The sequence below is a fragment of the Danio rerio genome, chromosome 1 (genome assembly GCF_052040795.2).
Source record: "Danio rerio strain M-AB ecotype USA chromosome 1, GRCz13ab, whole genome shotgun sequence".
Classification (NCBI taxonomy): domain Eukaryota; kingdom Metazoa; phylum Chordata; class Actinopteri; order Cypriniformes; family Danionidae; genus Danio; species Danio rerio.
The window spans coordinates 56,840,001-56,854,589 of NC_141021.1; the positions used below are offsets into that span (position 1 = coordinate 56,840,001).

The 14,589-nt window shown below is 39.0% G+C and overlaps 1 protein-coding gene across 9 annotated transcripts in view; it reads left to right on the plus strand.

The window, feature by feature from the left end:
• Positions 1-14,589, plus strand: part of tsc2 (TSC complex subunit 2) — a 76,539-nt gene that overhangs the window by 9,624 nt on the left and 52,326 nt on the right. For all 9 annotated transcript variants that reach the window (XR_015475855.1, XR_015475856.1, XR_015475857.1 and 6 more), the window contains 18 exon segments: positions 750-798; positions 1,236-1,361; positions 1,458-1,531; positions 2,259-2,385; positions 2,460-2,603; positions 5,401-5,538; positions 5,626-5,729; positions 6,078-6,159; positions 7,203-7,358; positions 7,470-7,580; positions 7,665-7,787; positions 8,071-8,177; positions 9,236-9,389; positions 10,114-10,236; positions 10,768-10,902; positions 12,462-12,651; positions 13,552-13,645; positions 14,377-14,479. Coding sequence is in view for 5 of the 9 variants with exons in the window: in XM_087236216.1 (XP_087092342.1) it covers positions 750-798; positions 1,236-1,361; positions 1,458-1,531; positions 2,259-2,385; positions 2,460-2,603; positions 5,401-5,538; positions 5,626-5,729; positions 6,078-6,159; positions 7,203-7,358; positions 7,470-7,580; positions 7,665-7,787; positions 8,071-8,177; positions 9,236-9,389; positions 10,114-10,236; positions 10,768-10,902; positions 12,462-12,651; positions 13,552-13,645; positions 14,377-14,479 (2,140 nt within the window). In the remaining 4 variants the exon portion in view is untranslated.

Here is a 14,589-nt window from a genome sequence, read left to right on the forward strand (position 1 = left end):
GTAAAATGAGGCTATTTACAAAAAGAGTGCACACACACCATCACAAAGAAGCAAAAAAGGATCGTTATTATACCAATCAGCAAAATGGCTTTAGTACATGATGAATCTACTGAAGAGTGGCGCTTTAAATAGGAAGATTATCGAATCTCTTTGGTTGTGTTTGAGTGAGATGCTAATAGTCTAATTCGATTCTATTACCTATGCTAAGTTAAGCTAAAAGTTTTCCCGCGAGACCCGGAGATCAGCTGAAATAGACTCAGAAATGGTAAAACTCATCAGTTTAACTCTAGGAGAGCTGTCAAGTCAGGTTATTTGCAAAATAAAGTGGCCCACATCATCAAAAAGAAGCAAAAAAGGGTTGTTATTAAATCAATGAGCAAAATCGAATTGGAAGTGCATGTGTATGCATAATACAATTTAATATTTATCGCACTTTATTTAATTATACAGCAAATTTAAGACTGGACAAATGTATAAATATATGACAAGTTTTGCTTCTATTAATAACAGCTGGGGTCCCCTGCAACACCATCTTGACCCACTGGTTGAAAACCACTTGTTATTTAGCTGTTATAGTATAACAGCTGTTATAGTATTAGCTGTTTAGCTGTTATAGTAACACAGCTGTTATAGTATTATTTAACAAATATTATGCAGGCCGTGACATTTGCATATGAGTATTTAGAGTTGCAAAGCTACAATCTAGCTTGAAAAGAGCTGAACTAACATCATCGATTTGTTTCTCACAGGAAAATCTGCCTTCTGTGCAACCGGACGACATCCTCCACAGACATTGAGGTACATCACAGCACCACTTTTGCACATTGTTTTTGGATTATCTTTCTAGGATAACAGCCTTGTATGTGTGTGTTTGTGTGTGCGTGGGTGCGTGCGTGGGTGCGTGCGTGCGTGCGTGCGTGTGTGTGCGTGCGTGTGTGTGTGTGCGTGCGTGTGCGTGCATGCGCGTGCGTGCGTGTGTGTGTGTGCGTGCGTGTGTGTGCGTGTGCGTGCGTGCTTGTGCGTGCGTGTGTGTGCTTGCGTGTGCGTGCGTGCGTGCATGCGCGTTTGTGTGTGTGTTTGTGTTTGTGTGTGTGTGCGTGTGTGCGTGTGTGTGTGTGTGTGTGTGTGTGTGTGTGTTTGTGTGTTTGTGTGTTTGTGTGCGTGTGTGCGTGTGTGCGTGCGTGCGTGCGTGCGTGCGCGTGTGCGTGTGTTTGTGTTTGTGTGCGTGTGTGTAGGTTGCGCTGCAGGTGCTGGACGCGGTGGTGTGTTATAACTGTCTGCCATCAGACTCTCTAACAGTCTTCATCATCACTCTGTGCCGAACTGTAAATGTGAAGGAGTTCTGTGAGTCCTGCTGGAAGGTAAAACACACACACACACACAGATTCTGAGCAGATATATTGTTGTAATGTGTATTTGACCTTTCAGCTGATGTTTTTGTCTGCTCATGCTTCTAGTTGATGCGCAAAGTGTTGGGAACTCATCTGGGTCACAGTGCCATATACACCATGTGCCGAATCATGGAGGAGAGGTATACACACACTCACACAGAGGGCTATGCTTAGTGGACGCAAGTGTGTTTTGGTCTGAACATGTAATAAGAACATTTACTTTCTTTATAGAGTCAGTAAGTGTGCCTCACACCTGCCTTATTTAGTTTGACTGAATCGCACTAGAGTTCGTTTTCCCTTTTGGTGCGATTCGTTTAAGCAGGTGAGAATGCAGCAATCGTACTCGAGTGCGCACCAAAAGCAGACCAAATAAGCGTACCGAGACCTGCTTAAAGAGATGGTCTCGGTACGCTTTCAAACGAACCCTGGAGCGGTTTGTTTGTTGTGTCGTTTCGGCTTAGTCACCCCATTATCCGGCATATTTTTTACACAGGGGATGCTTACCATCACTGGGAAACATCCATATACACTCATTCACACTCATACACTACAGACAATTTAGCTTACCAAACACACCTGTACCACGTTTTTAGACTTGTGGGGGAAACCCACGCCAACACAGGGGGAACATGCAAACTCCACACAGAAATGTCAACTGACCCAGCCGGGGCTTGAACCAGCAACCTTCTTGCTGTGAGGCAATTGTGCTACCCATTGTGCCACCGTGCTGCCTATAACCTTTTAGCTGAAGGAAATTTAAGCAAGTAAAGCTGTTTTTAGTGCTGATGTTAGATAGGAGAGTTCTGAAAAGTAGCCAGCTGTCATATTTTCTCTCTAGTGTTCTCACTAGTGTGTGTTTGTGTGTAGGGTGTACTCCGAGGACGCCGCTCTCCTCCGCGGTGCTGTGTTTTTTGTTGGGATGGCGCTGTGGGGCGCTCACAGACTCCCCGCCCTCAAAAACACACCTACGCTGGTCCTGCCTTCCTTCTACAAGGTTTGTGTGTGTGAGAGTTTGAGTATTGATGTATGGTAAACAGTACAACGTTTAACCGTGAGCTGTGTGTGCAGGCCATGAGCTGTGCTAATGAGGTGGTGTCCTATGAGATCGTGCTCTCCATCACGCGCCTCATTAAAAAATACGGCCGCGAGCTGCAGGTGGTGACCTGGGACATCCTGCTGTCCATCATAGACAGACTCCTGCAGCAGATACAGGTACAGACACGCAGACGCACACTTGTTTCTATATCCCAGAGAGGACTCTCATAGACGTAATGATGTTTCTACTATATAAACCGCATATTCTGTCAAATATTTCATTCTGTGTTATTTATGAGCATGTTTACCTCAATTTTGGGCCCAAGTGACACAAGTACTCATGAAGTTTTAAGTCCCCACCAGGGGAAAAACAAGTACACACGCCACAGCCACCTCTGGGTAAACTCTGGCCACCCCAATATGATTTTGCTGTTGATATTATTATTAATTTAAATGTGCTTATGTAATTTCCCAATATTTCAGTAATCAAAAAAATAAAATGCAGCCACTAAATTATTGTTGGTGCCACTGACGTAGCTGATCCACTGCATCTCCCCCTCCCCCAGTGGCGGATTTAGGCATGGGTAATATGGACGAACGCTTAGGGCGACATCTTGCTGAGGGACTGCACGCGGAGACGGTGCAAAAAACAAACAAACATTGGGATACGATTTACTTTATGCAAGTGTATTAACTTAGAGTGGCAATCCCAGAATAAAGAGGTTAAGGGCCGTTCACAGTTGGCATCTTTTGCACACATTCTCAATGAGCAACCGAAACGACGCTGGTGAAAGCAAACTGACGCATGCGCAGAGAAACTATTCCCGTAATTGCCATTGCTGTCTATTGAAGGTGTGTGCGTGCCGTCAACGACGATCGGGGAGGGCAGTGGCGGTTTTAGTTTAAATGACACCCTGGGCGAACCACCCGATACACCCCGCAGCCCCCTTAAATTGTTAGATTTATTTTTCAATAAATATAAAAATGTATTTATATTTATTCTAAATAAATACAATTATTATTAATATCAGTATACAATTATTATATTATTATATATATATATATATACAGATACAACATTTCTGTCTGGTTCTCGAATCTGATTGGCTGATAGCCGTGATATATTTGAGTAATATCAGCACCCGTACAGCCTCTTTACCCTTTGTGTATGACTCCGCCCACATACAGTCAGCAAAAAGCAGACACTACAGATCTAAAGTTTAAAAGATGCTTGCTCAGCTGTTTAACTGTCAGCTTATGATTTGAATCCAATGCGGAAGAAAGTAGTTCCTCATACAAAAGGGTTTTTGAGACTCTCCATGTTTAATTTTGTTTTTATATACACAATTATGCCGACAAACTGTTGTATAAACGCAATATCACACGAGTAGCAGTGCGATATGGCTGTATATCGGCACTGGTGGGGGCACTAACGCACGCCTCCCACCAGTGCCGATATACAGCCATGTCGCACTGCTACAAGTGTGATATTGCTCATATATATATGTATATATATATATATATATGTATATATATGTATATATATGTATATATATATATATATATATATATATATATATATATATATATACATATATATGTATATATACATATATATATATATATATATATATATACATATATATATATATATATATATATATATATATATATATATATATATATATACATATATATATATATATATATACATATATATGTATATATACATATATATATATATATATATATATATATATATATATATATATATATATATATATATATATATATATATATATATATATATATATATTCCTGCTTTATGCTTTATAGCCATGCTTAGTGAAAGTAACATCATCATCATATTATATAAACTTTAGTTTTGTCGACTTGCAAAACTTGCTGCGTGCCGACACCTGTGCACAAAAGGCTGTTACTCTGGTTTCCGGTATTTTATCGGCGTGCATACAAACAACTGGTATTCACACAGGAGTGCGTGAGGCGTACGGTAATGGTTTTTCTGCGCATTTGCTTTCACCAGCGTTGTTTTGGTTGCACATAGAGAACGTGTGCAAAAGATGCCAACTGTGAACAAAGTAAATACACTTGCATAAAGTAAATCGTATCCCAATGCTTTTACTAGGGGATGTTTATTTTTTATTTTTTATTTATTTTTTTTACACGAATTTAGCGTGCTGCCCCCAGCAAGATGTCACCCTGGGCGATCGTCCATATTGCCCATACCTAATTCTTCCACTTATTGGCAGAATTGTAGAAATGCTGAATTAAGATCGTCAAGGGCAGGGGTCACCAATCTCGGTCCTGGAGGGCCGGTGTCCCTGCAGGGTTTAGCTCCAACTTGCCTCAACACACCTGCCTGAGCGTTTCAAGGATACCTAGTAAGAGCTTGATTAGCTTGTTCAGGTGTGTTTGATTAGGGTTGAAGCTAAAATCTGCAGGACACCGGCCCTCCAGGAATAAGTTTGGTGATCCCTGGTCTAGGGGATCGAATTGAGATTGCGATTTTTTTTTTTTCCGATTAATTGTGCAGCTCTAATATCAGCTCTAACATGAATAACGCTGCGTGCGTGTTTCTAACGTCTTGTTTTACTAACTAATTATATGTGTGACTCTTTTGAAATAATGAAAGGGTTTTTATACTCGGAGCACTTTGATGTTTTTAAAAGTGTATTTCTAGGAAGAATTGTGATGTATTTATCAAAGATTAAATTAAATTTTCTTTTATTCTGTATTAAACTTTATTGAATTAGGAAGTTGCTGTTGTAGATATTAAGTAATATGTTTTTATATATGTTGATCTTGCTATGAAATCGCCATGAGTTGCTAATGTGCAAAAAATAAACAAACAAAAACCCATTTTGAAATGCATGTAGGGCCTGCAGCTGCTCATTCAGACACTAGAGGGCGATGTTTTCTGTGTGTTGCTTTCCTCATATATGTATGTTTGCAGACGATGGGCAGTCCTGACCTGAAGGTGATCGTCTATGAGCTGCTGAGCACCATCGAGGAGCTTTACGAGCAGAACGACTTCCACGGCTCCTCGGCCCGCTTCTTCAGCCTGGTGGAGAAGTGCGCGGATAAACGTCCTGTGAGTCTTAAACTGTGTGTCTGTGTTTGTCTGAGCATTTCTAAAGTGTGAGCTCTGATTGGCTATTGTTGGTTCTCTCTCTGCTAGGATGCATCTGTGCTCACGCTGGTCTCCTACAGAGCTCAGGCCATCCAGCCGGCCAAGGACGGATGGCTGCAGAACCTGCTCAAACTCATGGACAAGTTCTTCAGGTCTGGAGACGGCATCTCCTGTTTGTTTATATCAGGGGTGTCCAAACTCAGTCCTGGAGGGCCGGTGTCCTCTTGAGTTTAGCTCCAACTTGCTTCAACACACCTGCCAGGATGTTTCTAGTACATCTAGTAAGAGCTTGATTGTCTGGTTTAGGTGTGTTTGATTAGGGTTGGAGTTAAACTCTCCCGGACAGGACCGAGTTTGGATACCCCTGCTTTAAATTCTATGGACATGAAATAAAAGACAGAAAATAACTGTTGTTTATGAAGTAGTAGAGTATAATAGAGTATAGAAACAGTGTAAACCAGTGGAATGTCCTCACAAAAAATAACCTGTGTGTGTGTCAGGAATGAGAGCCGCACTATGATCAGGATCAAGGTTCTGCACATCTTGTCGTTCGTCCTCAGCACAAACCGTCAGCTGTATGAGGTCAGTTCTGCTCACACTGCAGTCATCAGTCCAGCACACCGAGCAGCCTCTAGATGATGGACACGTGTGTGTTTGTGTGTGTGTTTTTGTTTGTGTGTGTCTGTGCTTGTGTATGTGTGTGTTTGTTTGTGTGTGTGTGTGTCAGTTTGTGTGTGTGTGTGTGTTTTGTGTTTGCGTGTGAGTGTTTATTTGTTTTGTTGTGTGTGTTTTTATGTGTTTGTGTGTGTGTTTGTCTGTGTTTTTTGTTTGTGTGCGTGTGTGTGTTTTGTGTTTGTTTGTTTTTCTGTCTGTGTGTGTTTTTTGTTTGTGTGTGTTTTTTGTTAATGAGTGTTTGTGTGTTTGTTTTTTGCTTTTTGTCTGTATGTGTGTTTGTTTGTGTGTGTGTGTTTGTGTCTGTTTTTGTTTGTGTATTTGTTTTTTGTTTGTTTGTCTGTGTGTGTTTGTTTGTTTGTGTGTGTGTTTTGTTAATGTGTGTTTGTGTGTTTGTTTTTTATTTTGTGTTTGTATGTGTGTTTGTTTGTGTGTGTCTGTGTTTGTTTTTTGTTTGTTTGTGTGTGTTTGTTTGTTGTGTCTTTGTGTCTGTGTGTTTTTGTTTTGTTTGTGTGTGTGTGTGTGTGTTTTGTTTGTTTTGGGTCTGTGTGTGTTTTTATGTGTGTTTTTGTGTCTGTGTATGTGTGTGTTGTTTGTTTTGTGTCTTTGTGTCTGTGTGTTTTTGTTTTGTTTGTGTATGTGTGTGTTGTTTGTTTTGTGTCTGTGTGTGTTTTTATGTGTGTTTTTGTGTCTGTGTGTGTTTGTGTGTTTGTTTTGTGTCTGTGTGTGTTTTTATGTGTGTTTTTGTGTCTGTGTGTGTTTGTGTGTTTGTTTTGTGTGTGGGTATTTTTTTATTTCTGTGTGTATTTTTTTGTGAGTGTGTGTGTGTTTGTTTATTTGTTTGTGTGTGTTTGTGTGTGTGTGTGTGTGGTTGTGTCCTTCTGTGCATGCATGTGTGTATGTGTGTATGCGTGCGTATGTTTATTTATTTGTGTGTGTGTGTGTGTGTTCAGGAGGAGCTGATCGAGGTGGTGGTCATCCCTCAGCTGGGTCAGATAGCTGAGGATCGTGACCCGTCAGTCAGGAAGCAGGCCACACAGCTGCTGGTGGATCTGGCCGAGGGCTGCAGCACACACCACTTCAGCAGTCTGCTGGACATCATCGAGAAGGTCAACACACATTCAAAACTCAAAAAATACACCCAAATTCACACACTGCAAACAGATAAAATTAAATGAAATCCCTTTGTGATGTATGTGTGTGTGGGCGTGTGCGCGCAGGTGGCCAGTCGTCCTCTGAGCTGCTCTGTAGAGGGCGACAGAGAACTGTGTGTGGAGTCGCCGCTGGAGGACGTGCGCACCGCTATACTGGGCCTGCTGGACATCCTGCAGGTACACTGACGTTATCACTGCTATCCTGAGCTTGTCCCGCACACACACTGACACTCTGTGTGTATATATGCGTGTGTGTTTCAGAGCAAACTCTATAGTCTGCCTGCCAGTCATGCCAGTCGAGTGTATGAGCTGCTCATCTCACACCTGCAGCTGCACTACAAGAACAAATACTGCAGCGCCATCAGCGGAGCCATACGCCTCAAGGTACACACACACACACACACACATCACACACATCACACACCACATATGCACACACATCAATCTTGCTCACACACACATTGCACTCAAACACCATATACACATTCTCACACACACACTTACACACACACACACTTACACACACACACACCTCTCTATACCTTACGCATATCATACAAACTCACGCGCGCACACTTATACATGCACTATATATATATATATACACATCACTTTGCACACACATGACTCTGGTGGTCTGTATTAGAGTGTGTGTTCTCTGTTTGAGGTGTTTGATTTCCTGCTGCTGATGAGGGCTGATTCTCTGCATCGTCTCGGGGTCCCCAATAAAGACGGAGCTCTGAGATTCAGCCCGTACTGCCACTGTGACCCAGGGTGAGAGAGAACACACACACAGCCCTGCTCCTGCTTTTCACACACACCATTCCGGCTGTTTTTACACAATGCAATAATAATTTAAATAAGCTAATAAACTATATTTATATTATGTATGTTTTATTTATAACTTGTAATTAAGTTAAATAATTGTATTACATTTTTTTCATAATTTATTTATGATTTAAGGTTTTTTTTGCTGCATTTTCCCCCAAAAAGTGAAAATTCCAATTACTGTGTTAAATGCATTTTAATTTACATTTCAATAATTTATATATAAATTAATTATAATCATTTTTATTTAAATTTAATGTATCATTAAATTTTATTAGCATATAAACTTTCAATTTATTTGCTGCATTTTTCCCCAAAAATGATGGAGAATATTCAAATTTCTGTTATAAATGCATTTTAATTCATAAATATGTATTAATTTTTATTTAAATAATATTTTATTATTAAATTTAATTCATATACAAACTTTTAAATATTTAATTGCTTCATTTCTCCCCCAATATAAATATATATATATTACTAATTTTTATTTAAATGATATTGTATTATTTAATTTTATTTATATGCAAACTTATTTAAATTTGTTTGCTACGTTTTTTTTCCTCCAAAAAAGTTTGAGAATATTTAAATAACTGTTATAAGTGCATTTTATATTGAGTTGTAATAATTTATAAATAATGTATTATTGAATTTTTATTCAATTAAACCCTGTAATGAAAATTTATTCATATGTATATATATATACATATATATATATCCTTTTTTATTTTAATGCAACATTTTTTTAAACCCAAAATATTTAGAATATTCAAATTATTGTTATAAATGCATTTTAAATCACATTTAATAAAACGTTTTGATATAAGTTTAAAATAAATTAAGAAAGATTTATTGAAATGGTTTTAAAAATGTATAAATAATCAAGAATATTTAGATAGATTAAATGTATACATTAAAATGGTAAAGATGTATTTATTTAATGTAGTATAACATCTAGGGGAGAGAGACTGACTGAAAGGTCTTTTCAATGGTCTCGTTTTCAGGGAGTCCGAGAAGAGAGTGTCAGAGAAGAAGCCGACAGGAAGTGTGTCTCCACCGGCAGGAAGTCCCACACCGGCAGCTCCGCCCTCCTCCATCCGCACCGCTTACCTGCCCTACAGTCTGGCTTTCAGTGTGCTGCTGCAGTGCCTCAAGACGGTACACACACACACACACTGTACCGGCCGAGACTCAAGTTTTTCCCGGCAGTCTCCTGTATTTTAGATCCATCTCCCGCCACCCTCCCGTTTTGTTATTTCTTTTTGGAAAAACTCCCTTAATTTTACCCTATCCCCGGTCTTGAGCTTTTTGTTACAGTCTGTACCACCCCCGGGTGGTCAACTTTGGTATAGTATCAGATCGCAGCGGCCGCCCAAAACCCAGTCCACAGTACAGTTACTAACAGCACAGTTACAAACCCTGTTCTCAACTGTGTTATTCAGGCAAACACATACCGCATCCCCCCTCCCCTCACACACACACATAACATTGTAAATATGGTTTATGAGGACTAATATATCTTAAACTGTAAAAACCACTCCCATCACTAATCCCAACTCTCACATGTTAAATTATGAATGTAAACCGACCTAATTAATATGATTTTAAGTGTTTGTCATCTCCTCATAAACCACCTTAATAGAGTACAGCTAGGTCAGACCCATGTCATTATACAATTTTGTAATTTTATAAACCACATAAATCTATGTACACATGCATACAAACATACACACACTTCAGGCTACACACACACAAAGCTTAGGCCGTGTTCCCTTTAAATGCACCACTGTTACTAACTAGAGAACAACCAGCTGTCTGTATCCACATGTATCCTCACATTAGCCTGCTAGCATGCTAGCAGCTCTGCGTGTTTGTGTTTCAGGAGACGGACTGGAAGGTCCTGAAGCTGGTTCTGGATAAGATGTCCTGCACCATCCAGTATAAAGTGCTGATCCTGACGTCTCCGTGTAACATTGATAATCTGTGCGCAACGCTCTGCTCGATGGTAAGGGTCTGCACACACGCGCACCCACACATACACAAACAACAGAAACACACACAGTCACTGAGTTTAAAGGGGTTTGAAGCTTTACAAGATGTAAAATACGTTTTTGATGTCCTAAGAGTGTGTGTGTGGAAAGTTTGCGCTCAAAATATCACACAAATAAGGTTTTATAACTCTCTGACCTTTTTAGGCTTTAATCCATATTGTGTCATTTTGGTGACTGTCGCTTTAAATTCAAATGAGATTGTGCTCTTTCCAAAAGAGGGCGGAGCTACAAACTTCCTGCTCACTCAGGGCTGCTGTTTATGCTAATGAGGGAGAGATGGTCACTAGTGGGCGGGACTTTCCCCCTCTGATGACACGTACAAATGGAGAATGTCAATCAAAATGTCAAATTTATCAAGAGTGATTATAAAACATAGAATTGATTATTTTTTTTCACAATTAAAAGCTTGCTTTTAACACACTGTTGCCTCACAACTGTGTTTTAACCCCTAATAAATGTGACTCTTTAATGAACTTCCTGTTCAGGTGACGGACCGCATTATTTTGGAGCGTCTGAAGAAAACCCCTGATGGATTTTCCCTCACTGACGTTCAGCTCGCTGTGGTTCCTGTTCTCACGGCCATCACGTCCTACCACAGCTATCTGGATCAGCTCCGACAGGTAACGCTAGCTGTCTACGTGAGGATGGTGTTATTAAATGTTGTTATTAAAAAAAAAAAACACCTAATTGTTGGCGCCAATGGTGTAGTGGTTGGAGTGTTGACAACGTGCACACAGCGACCTGAGTTTGATTCCCGCCTCAAGGTCCTATGCTGATCCTCTCTGCTCCTTATGCTTTCTTATAAATACTCCCGTCTGTCCTATCAAAAGGTAAAATTTTCCTTTGGCTTAGTCCCTTTATTAATCAGGGGTCGCCGCAGCAGAATGAAACACCAACCAGCATATGTTTCACACAGCGGATGCCCTTCCAGCTGCAACCAGTACTGGGAAACAACCATACTCACTCATTCACACACACTACGGCCAATTTGGTTTATTCAATTCACCTATATGTGTTTGGACTGTGGGGGAAACCGGAGCAACTGGAGGAAATTTTATGTAAATTGATTTAAAATCGAATAAAAAATTTAATTGAATAAAAAAAAAAGTATTAAATAAACTTTTAACCGTCAGAGGGAATTTTTAAGGATTAAATGATATAAACGTAAATAAAATATACATTTTAATTAAAAACTGCAACTCTAGATTGCAAGGAAATTTTAATTGACAATAATTATAAATAAATATAAACGTATTATTACACTTAAATTAAACCTTTAAATCACAGTTAATGATATAGGCTGCGTCCGGAACTGCCTACTACTCAGTAGGTACTGCATTTGAATTTAAACGTACTACTCAGCCGTCAGAAAAGTACGTCCTATACAGTATGAATGTGATAAGTATGAATGGAATACGGATGTACTATATCGGCCATTTTGTCATGGTCACATGACCAATCTGAGTCAGTTCACTCCCATTGATGAATTCTCTCGCAGGGCATCATGGGATGCGCACTTCAGCATTTTGCTGGAAGTAGTAGGTCATCCGGGTACTTCTCGCATAATGATTTTCGAATTCTATGAATTCTGACATACCACTCGGCTCGCATACGGATTTTAGTGTACTATTTAGTGTGGAAGTATGCGATTTCGGACGCATTGAAATCATATATATTATATTTCAATGAAATATGAATGTGAGTATATATATGAATATATATATGAATATAAATATATGAATATAAATGTGAGTATATGTATGTATATATATATATATATATGAATGTAGCATTACATTTAAATATGTGACATATTTAATTGAAATAACATCTACTACTAAATATACTCTAATTAATTAATTAATTCATAATTTAATATTTAGAATAATAAATTCACTCTCCTGCAATAAAAAGGCTAAAGTGTGCAGTATTTTTAAATCATTTTGAATTGTTTAGGATTTCTTCAATGGAGTCACTAAAGTTGATGCATTATTGCTTTTTTATTTAGTAAATGTTTATTTAAATGTGTTTTAGATTAAAATAATTTAGTTTGATATCTTCTCTCTGGACATTTTGAATGATTTGAGTGAATAATGGTATTTTTAATAAATAAACAATAATATAAAAAGCAGGAGAGTCGTTGAATAAATGTGCTGATGTAGAGTTTTCTCTCTGTCAGAGGGACCTGGTGCAGTGTCTGGAGAAGGGTCTGATCTACCGCTGTGCCAAGCAGTGTGTGGTGGCCCTGACAATGTGCACGGTGGAGATGCCCGACATCATGATCAAACTACTGCCCGCCCTCATCGTCAAGCTCACGCACATCTCGGCAACCGTTGCCATGGCCTCACCCATGCTGGAGTTCCTGTCCAGTAAGTGGAAACCTTTACTTGTTTACTTTACCTTTACTCTGACCAATCAGAATGGACTCACTTGGTCAGTCTGACCATTCAGACCAGATCCAGTCTGACCAATCAGAATGGCGTCTCTCACTCACTCACTCGCTCGTATACTCTGACCAATCAGAACCAGCCAACTCACTCAGTCTGACCAATCAGAAGACACTCACACGCTTATTTACTCTGACCAATCAGACCAGGCTCACTCAGTCAGTCTGACCAATCAGTAGATACTCATTTACTTTGACCAATCAGAACGGACTCACTTGGTCAGTCTGACCATTCAGACCAAATCCAATCTGACTAATCAGAAAGGCCTCTCTCACTCACTCATTCGCTCTTATACTCTGACCAATCAGAACCAGCTTACTCACTCAGTCTGACCAATCAGAAGACACTCACACAGTTATTTACTCTGACCAATCAGACCAGGGTCACTCAGCCAGTCTGACCAATCAGAATACACTCACACACTTATTTACTCTGACCAATCAGACCAGGCTCACTCTGTCAGTTTGACTGATCAGAAGACATTCACACACTTATTTAATCCAACCAATGAGACCAGGCTCACTTAGTCAGTCAGACCAATCAGTAGATACTCATTTACTTTGACCAATCAGACCAGGCTCACTCAGTCAATGTGACCAATTAGAAGAGACTCACTCATTTACTTTGACCAATCAGAACAGGCTCACTTAATTGCTCACTCTTGACAATAACGCTCTCTGACCAATCAGAACGAGCTCACTCAGTCAGTCTGACCAATCGGAACAGACTCGCTCACACATTCTGACCAATCCCTCACTCTGACCAATCAGAACATAGGTGATGTATTTTCTAATGTCAGATCTCTCTTTTTCTCGTCTGCAGCATTAGTGCGGCTCCCACATCTGTATGCTAACTTCGTAGCTGAGCAGTATGTTAGCGTGTTTGCCATATCGCTGCCGTACACCAATCCTTCAAAGTAAGTATGCGCATGTACAGATTAGACAAACACACTTGCTGGAAACATTTTACAATGTTACCATGTAATATTTTGGTATTGCCAATGTATTTGTAATGTTTTCACTTAAATAGAGCATTTTACAATGGCAACCGTGATTAAGTAATATTACAATAATAATAATAAACGATCTCCATCTCTCCATCCATCTCTCTCTCTCTCTCTCTCTCTCTCTCTCTCTCTCTCTCTCTCCCTCTCTTCAAGATCAAGTTGCTTTATTGGCATGACATTCAATACAGTATTGCCACTTCAAGTATGTAATTTATTAAAATCATCAAATAATGATAATAAAAATTTTTATAATTTTTTTTAAATTATAATTAAAATTAAAATTATAATAATACAGTAAGACATAAATGACAAAAAAACAAACAAACAAACAAACAGATAATATATTTGATAAATATAATAATAATAAAAATCTAGATTATTTAAATAAGATACATGAAATATCTATCTATCTATCTATCTATCTATCTATCTATCTATCTATCTATCTATCTATCTATCTATCTATCTATCTATCTATCTATCTATCTATCTATCTATCTATCTATCTATCTATCTATCTATCTATCTATCTATCTATCTATCTATCTATCTATCTATCTATCTATCTATCTATTTCTCTCTCTCTCTATCTCTCTCTGTTATTGAACCATGTGTATTTTTTTTTGTTGTTGTCTCTGCAGGTTTAATCAGTACATAGTGTCTCTGGCCCATCACGTGATCGCCATGTGGTTCATCCGCTGCCGACTGCCTTTCAGGAAAGATTTTGTTCAGTACATCACCAAGGTGAGAGATCGCCCTCTTCTCTACTTTGTCTGATGGGTTTGTCTGACTTTAGCTATGTTTCCTTTCACTGATTTTTATTTTGCAATATTGCGTTAAAAAGCATATGGTTA